Raw genomic sequence first — 8,254 nt, 5'->3', positions numbered from 1 at the left:
TGATCATTGTGGTCCTTTTCAACCCAGGTCATTCTGTGATTCTATGTACATGCAGGATAAATAGTGCTGTCTGCTCAGGAGAACCTTTATTTTCAACATGAACTGCTGCTGGCTTCTGTCTGCATCAGCATGGGGCTACTATCATGCTGGTCAAACCCTCACTAAAACACTTCCCCTTTGAACAAGTCTGAGACACCTGAGACAAAATGAACTGCCCTCAGCTCCAGACATATTGTTTCTGTACCTCTAAAACCACTCTGAGAATATAAATTGAGAGAAAAGAGCTTGACCTAAATATCTATGTTTCTTGTACAGATTAACTGCTTTGTCTGCAGAGAGCAGACTGTTGTCTGCAGGATTAAAGAGTGACTAGACAGGGCTCTGAGCACCTGACGGACCTGCAGGTGTCCCCGTTCATGGCAAGGGAGTTGGACTAGATGGCTTTTAAGGGTCCCTTCTAACCTAAATGCTTCTATGGTTCTATGACTGCCTCATAGGTTCTTCTGAAGTCCACATCTCCCTAAGTCCTCATTTGGCTTCACCATTTCCTGTCACACAATAGCTCTCTTGGAAGAACGAAACTGGAATGTGTTTGCTAAGACAGCCATTTCTGCGTGAATTTCATTACCTTGTCAGTTGTACTCAATACACTTGGAAAAAAATAATACAGAGATTGTGTAAGGTAGAACTTTTGGAGGGAGTCAAATGCCATTGCCTCCTGCCATGCGGGCCATCAGGACAGATCTGTGGGGGTCCATGGAAGAGCCTTCAGCTGGGGGAATCTCTACTGCCTCAGGCCTCTTTCATGAGAAAAAGGAATGAAAAAAATGACTGAGTAGGTATTCTGACAGCTGAAGCATCAGTTGCCATGGGAAGAGTACTTGGGATTTTTCTGTGTCAGCTTTTTATTTCCATGTTTGATAAACAAGGAATTCACACAAAATGAAAGTTTAAAGCTTCTGTATTAAGTTTCTTACACAAGGAAGTAGCATTTTGTCCACACAGAACTATTCACTGAAAACAAAACTCAGAAACTCCATTAAAATTGTGTTGGAAATTGTGTGCACAAAAATGAAGATCTTGATGAACTTCCTGAAAAAGAAGAAAGAGAGGTAGGCAAAGTAACACATCTGAGACTTCCACTGTTCAGTAAAGACCTGAGTGTTCTCTCAGAATGACCATTTGGAAGCCAAAAGAGATTTTGATGATTCGACAGAGGACTGACATAAACCTATCAATAATTCTTACATCATATGTAAAGTTATTGGATCAAGAAGATTTAGGTTGGATGATAGGGGGAAGTTCTTTACGGAGTGGTGAGGTGCTGGAACAGGCTGCCCAGAGAGGCTGTGGATGCCCCGTCCCTGGAGGTGTTCAAGGCCATATTGGATGGGGCCCTGGGCAGCCTGGTCTAGTATTAAATGGAGAGGTTGGTGACTCTGCATGTGGCAGGGGTTTGGAGATTCATGATCCTTGAGGCTCCCTTCCAACCCTGGCCATTCTGTGTGATTCTGTGTGATACACTGTCAGAGGAGAGAGTGAGGTCCCCATGGAGCACAGAATGCTCTGCTAAGCCTCAACCTATGCTGAAGTTGAGCACTTCCAGTGAAACCTGGCCTCTCTGAGGTCCAGGGGAGCTTTTTCACTGGCAGCGTTGCACCAGGACAGTTCAAGTGACCTCTTGGAAGTTAAGAGAAGCTGGGATCAGCTGGGTCTGACAAAGGAGCAGATGAGGTGGCCTAGGGGTCTTTGGAACTGGGGACAGTGACCACCAGCACAGACTGCCACCTCTGGTCGCAACATGCGAGGTTTGCTGGCACAGGGCAGGAATCTCCACCTGCTGGATGCGCCTTGAGGATGCTGTGCCCTGGAGGAGGACTGCCGCAGGAGATGGACAGGTCATACCCAAGTGGAGCTCTGCCTTCCTCTTGTTTGTTAGACTGTAAATGAACAACCATTTAAACACATTTGTTATTTAAATAAGGCCTAAACTGGATCATAGTTATCATGAAAGCCACTGAACTGTGAAACTTGTAACATTTAAATCCAACCATCAACCCTAAAGAGTTTCAGCTATTTTCACTTCTAGGAGAAAGAGGGGTGAGCGAGTACTGCAGAGGGCATCAGCAGTGGCATTAGTTCTGTTCTGTAATAAGCTCCTCAGTAAACCTCTGCAATGCATTTTGTTAACATCTACCTGCTGTCCTCCTGCGCCATTTTCTCCTTCATTATTTCTATGCTCTCTGAGCACCTAAAGAGTCCGTCTGGTTTTAATCAAAGAATATTTCATAAAGTTTACAAGTCTTGGAGAATATCAGAATCATTTCAACTTTTCTAATGCTTCTGCAGCCAAGACCACAGCTCACAACCCTCACAGGCAAGCAGAATCCTGTTCTCCACGCAGCACTGCACTAGGAACTTCAGGAAAACCACCTGTGGTAAGGAATTACACACAGCAAATTTAACTTATCAGAAATCCCAAGCCAGCCATCCCCATGACAGAATCCTAGAATCATTAAGGTTGGAAGAGACTACTAAGATCATCAAGTCCAACCATCAACCCATCCCCACCATGCCCACTACATCCCTCAGTGCTACATCTCCATGTTTCTTGACATCCTCCTACATCCTCTTGAATGAACAGAATCCATGGTGACCTGAAATGGCAATCAGCCCAGTTCAGTCAGTCAGTGCACAGACACCCAGCTGTGGCTGTCCCTCAGTCTGGGAGCCAGGCTAGCAGTCAGCAGGTGCACTGCTGTGCCCAGTCACCAGCAACTGAAGCCTGCAGGGTGCAAGGGTCTGAGCTCAGCCCGCTGTGGCTCTGCTGAGACACATACCAAGTTGTGACACCCTATGAAGACCCATGCTCCTGCCAGAGGAGGTCTTCACTTTCCAGAAGCACATCTTGCCTGATGACACCAGGACCTTCACACACCACTCCTACACAGAAGCTGACCACACAGGTTATCAAGGAGCAAGGAAGGTTCCTCCTGCATAAACTCACCAGTCAATCTGCAAACACATCGGTCCAACGCTTACAGCCATGTGATGTGTGCTGAATATATGCAAACAAACTCCCAGACATTCCCAGGAGGGCTCATCTGCCTCAGATGTGCTTCTGCCTCCGTGTGGCTCAAACAGAAGAAATCAGTGTAAGGGACAAGCCCAGGCAATGCCTCAATAAACAATTAGACCAAGAGTCTCCCTTTCCTTAATTTAACTGATGCCCCAACCACTCCTGGTGCAATACCTGAGAAACAGTCAATCACAGGAGTCAGTCACAGACTTTTAGGCAATGATTTGGCTCTGCAGCCAAACTGCTTTACGTGCCATTCATTTCCTCCTGTCTGCCCTAAGCTTGGTACTATAGTTTTACGTTTCCAGGTTGCAATGATCAGCTCAGAACTCCACTCCCATTAGCTGATAATGTGCACAGAGACCACTACAGCTCCATTGGCACAAAATGGTGTAACAGAATGGAGAACCAGGCCCTTGGTCTTTAAAAGCTCAATCCTGGTCCTGCTGACTTCTGCAGCCAGTATTTTACCCACTGAATCTTTTTCCCTGTAGCTCACTCCCTGCTGAGTGTTTATCTATCTGAGTTTGGCCATTATTTTGTTAACACATGCACACAGTGTTCATTACTGTTAACAAACAATCTTTTATTCTGATATTTTAGAAGAGCTAATAGCTACAGTCTGCATCAAAAATACTTCCACAAAAAAGAAAGGCAATAGAGGAAGTACCGTGGTCTAAAGCTTTTCTAGAACCACACACCAATTTCCCTGATCATAGTAATTCTTTAGAATCCTCACACAGTCCAAGGATCTGCATGCTGCTTCCAGTTCCCCTTCACGGAACACGTGGTAATAGCGGTGGAAAACAGGGCTGAGTTCTTGCGACTCCTTACAGCCCGCTGGAAATGACACTTCATCAACACTTGTCCCTTTCTTTTTGATGCCACCTTTCAAGTGCCAGGGAACCAGCATATCCTGAGAGTGAAAGGAGGTCCGGTTGGTGTGAACAGGCAGTGTGGAGTCCACTACTTGCTTTGCAGCAAAGCCTTTGTCCTCTGAGTCATCAAGGAGTCGGTCAGAACATGCTGATCCTCGGCAGCTGCTATCAGGCTTTTGACCATCAAGAAGTCTCTGGGACATGCCAGTATTGCTTGCCTCCTCCTTGTCTTTGCTGCCATGCTTTTCCTTAAGATATTTAGACTTCTGGTTCTTGTATTCTTGCTCCATTGCCCAGACATAAATGAGTGCCATTCCACCAGGCTTTAGAAGCCGGGCTAGTTCACGGATAGCTGCCAGCCTTCTTTCCTATAAAGAAAAAGCAGAAGTGGGAAGCTGGTATACAGATAAACAGAAAAGACAGGAGAACAGAACTGGCAGTATATCCCCAACATATAATAAAGGTCAGAGAAATTTTTTCCGCTAGACAATATTCATTTCTGCCTACCATGTATGAGCACACAATGCCATACCCTAGATGATCATTGTGGTCCTTTTCAACCCAGGCCATTCTATGATTCTATGAAATAACTCATAATATAGGACACTATGCACAAAGTAAGCTGTTTTCCTGAACACAGTTCTCTTGCCTTTTGAAAACAGTGCTGTGCTGACCAGCTTTTCTTGGACGTTTCCACCCAGTTGGAAATGACGGTCTCATCAATAACCATGATTGAGATCTTCAACTCTTTGAAAGGGTTGATAACAGCAAGACAAGGGGAAATGGTTTTAAGTTGAGGGAGGGAAGATTTAGGTTGGATGTCAGAGGAAAGTTCTTTACTATGTGAGTGGTGAGGTGCTGGAACAGGCTGCCCAGAGAGGTTGTGGATGCCCCGTCCCTGGAGGTGTTCAAGGCCAGATTGGATGGGGCCCTGGGCAGCCCGGTCTAATATTAAATGTGGAGGTTGGTGGCCCTGCATGTGGCAGGGGGGTTGGAGATTCATGATCCTTGTGGTCCCTTCCAACCCAAGCCATTCTATGATTCTACAATGATCTAAAATTCTAGATTTAAATATGTTCGCAGTTAAAGGAGTTAAATTCACAGCTTCAACACAGGTCCTCTAATTACCCCAATGAGGACACGTCAGCCTTCTCCAAAATAAGTCTGCTTCCTACTTTTTATACTGCATTTGGAAACATTCACTTCATTTCTGTAAGATGACACTATGGTATTATGGTTTCATGGTCTAGAAGCTTGTTACAGCTGCACAGCTCCTGCCTGAACCTTAGACAGCACAGAGATACAGGGAGCAAATGAGCAGTGTCCTCATTCTCTTCAGAATGAATCCACTGAACTAAAACCATGAGATCTGTTCAATATCTGAGCCTGGAAATAACACATCTCCTGAATCCCAGAGCAAAGCCCACTTTCTCTGGAGGCACTAATTGTAGGCAGAATAAAAGGAAACACAAACACCTAGAAGATGAAAGTGCCAGAAGGAGTAAATGTACCTGAGGGGGAGAAGGAGAATGTGAAGGGAACGTCTCAGAAGTAGTGGCAGTCCAATAGCTTAATTCTGCTCTGACAACTGCTTAATACCAAACGCACACCTGTGATCTTCACTTCATATTGTTCTGTTTTGTTTCCGTGATCCCAATCTACTGAATTGTTTTGCTGCTTTTTTTTTTGTTTTGTTTTAAATATTAGTAGCTCTTCAGAGCAATGCAAGAGCACAGCGGAGCACAGAGATGGGCGACTTACTGCTGTTGAGAAATGGTGGATGACAGCAATAGAGATGCAGGCATCACAAGAACCACTCCGGATTGGCACTGATAGGGCATCACAGACAAAAGCCTGGAAATCTTTTTCTCCACAAATATCCACAAGGTTTTTGCTGCGATCACAGCCGATCTGTAACAGAAAGTGTTCCATTAAGCTTTTCGTAAGAAGGATAATCACAAGGCTGAAAAATGATTTTCACTTGATGTTTCCAGTAATAGAGTCATCACAGTCTCCTACCAAACACATTCTAGTTCAGAACAAAACCAAGAGCAAGCACAAAAAATAGCCTTAAGTAAGAGAAATATATGAGTCCCAGATATCAACAAGAAGAAGAAAAAAATGTTTACTTAAAAGTGAAAGATAGCAGTTTGGCTGCTTGCTCATCACAGCAGCTCAGTTTTGAACCAAGATAAGACAGAACAGCTCTCAGCATTTTTCAAAGCTGGCTCCGATGGTATCTTGAGACCAGAAAATAACAAGCAAAGAGATGACTAAACCCAGCCCCGGTATTTTCAGTTCCTTTCAGCTGCCACCAATAACACAAATACATCTTAAGCAGACAAATAGTGAACTAAAAAATGCTGAATCTACAAGTATAAATGCCAAAGTGGTGACTCTGAAGTACGTCACACAGCTCCACTAATCGCACACGTTTCGTCTTTTCAGTCTAGGTAAGGAAGTGCTTAGGTACAGTCCTTTTCAACCTCAGCACCAAAATGCACAGAAGGTTAAGCTTTAATATTCAGCACAATACAATTTGCCAGGTTCCTGTACAGCCTAAATGAAATGATCTCCAGAAATCATTTTGAAACTCTTCATCAAAAGTTCCTTTTCTCCTTTACCCAGTATCCAAGTCAAAGACAGTAGGAAAAAGCATCTAGAAAAAAGGGTGTTTTACACACTCGCAAAGAAAAGTACATTCAAACTGATTAAGACCCTTCTATAAGGATAAATGGAGTGATGATGCATACACCACCCTCTTTTTTATGTCTGCCAAGCACACACAATATTCAAACCAAAATCCTGTTATAAAGTCATACATCAAACTCAGCCTGCATGAGAACATTAAATTTATTTTTGTTTTCAATGATCAGCAACAAACAGATAACCAAGAACAGAGTCAGATTCCTAAGTAATTATTGCTGACAGTGTTTATCTTATTTCACACAGAAAGAATACAAGCCATCCCCAATGCAAGAAGCATAGCAGACTGCTCTAATTCATCAGCTCAGCAGAGATGACAGTATTGCCAAAATTAAAATCTCTTTTGGAGCAATTGATAAAAATAAACATATTTTCCATTACATCTCCCAATTATGTTAGTTAAAATTCTTTTAGCTTTCCATCTACCATCATAGCTTTGAAGAAAGCCAGGATTCTGTTCCAGTCAGATTCCCTGAAAGCTTCCACGTGAGCTTCCTTGTAGAGACTTTCAGAGACTTTAGACCCTAACTTTTGGTCCAATGAAATTGTTCTGAAAATGCCAAACTGAGAACCCAGGATAACTTTCCACAAAACCAGCTCTACGTGTACGTACATACTGTTCTGACAATTAGCTCTAAGCAGACCTGAAAAGATCAATCCCCGTAGCACCTTCTTCTCATTTATTTCTTGGCCTCTTCTTAGGATTTACTGAAGCAGAGAGTGAATAAAAGAGGGGAATCTTGTTTACTTGGAAGCAAACACAAATCCCATCGTTTCACACTGGATACAAACTGAAGTGTCTTTAAATTACTCTCATCATGGAATGAATTTAGCTGACAACCTGCATGCTGGAGATTCCACGCCTCATTACCAGTGCCCTCCACTACTTCTGCAATTGAGACATTAGAATGCAGTATTTATTAAAAGTCAAAGGACCTAACTTGATGCTGGCTGAAAGAGGAGGAAGAAGAGTACTTGCAACTTCCATAAGCTTTCCCAGAAATAATTGCTTGGGCCTTACACTTCTGTAGCAAAAAACAGGTTGGACAGTGAAATTTAATCCTCCCCTCCAAAAATGACCTTGAAAAGGACTGCACTGTATGTTAATGAAATTCAGTGAACTGCGAATAAGAACAAAGGCACGACTGCTAGAATGTGAATTCCTCATTTGCATCTAAATTATATCAAATAATTACGAAGCCAGGCTTATTTGTAATGTCATACTTGAAGTGAATCTACATCCAAAGCAAAAAGATTCCATTTTGCAAGGAAAATTGAGGCCTTGAAATGGATGGATGTGAATGCACAGCTGCTCTGAGACAGGTGCATGAGGCACACCTTTATGTTGGTTTTGATATAAACACTGTAATAGGTGCTGCATATATATGCATAAAGGCTGAACGTGGGGAGTCATCCCAAATCTGCCTGGTGCTGGAGCTAAGCAAATTTAGCATCCTTACTGGAATTATCTTTGCATGATATTTTAAGAGAATTATAATCACTGCATTTCCACATTTTGTAGCTTACAAGAAACACACATTCATTCAAAACCAGTTATCTACTGGTTTCAGCCTCTGAGAAAACAATAAGC

The 8,254-nt window shown here is 43.1% G+C and overlaps 1 protein-coding gene across 4 annotated transcripts in view; it reads right to left on the bottom strand.

Moving 5' to 3' along the window:
* Positions 1 to 3,616: 3,616 nt before the first annotated feature.
* Positions 3,617 to 8,254, bottom strand: part of ALKBH8 (alkB homolog 8, tRNA methyltransferase) — a 47,696-nt gene continuing 43,058 nt past the window's right edge. For 3 of the 4 annotated variants that reach the window (XM_090133895.1, XM_090133896.1, XM_090133897.1), the window contains 2 exons: positions 5,719 to 5,868; positions 3,618 to 4,325 (listed from right to left, as the gene is read on the bottom strand). In XM_090133895.1, the coding sequence (XP_089990021.1) occupies positions 3,756 to 4,325; positions 5,719 to 5,868 (720 nt within the window). In that variant the 3' untranslated portion in view covers positions 3,618 to 3,755. Of the gene's footprint in view, positions 4,326 to 5,718; positions 5,869 to 8,254 lie in introns of all 4 variants that reach the window. The other variant, XM_031606178.2, reaches the window with a different exon arrangement.

Source organism: Phasianus colchicus, chromosome 1, assembly GCF_987193195.1.
Source record: "Phasianus colchicus chromosome 1, bPhaCol1.hap1.1, whole genome shotgun sequence".
Classification (NCBI taxonomy): domain Eukaryota; kingdom Metazoa; phylum Chordata; class Aves; order Galliformes; family Phasianidae; genus Phasianus; species Phasianus colchicus.
The sequence above is the reverse complement of the archived record's forward strand: the minus strand, read 5'-3'. Positions and strand labels throughout refer to the sequence as shown.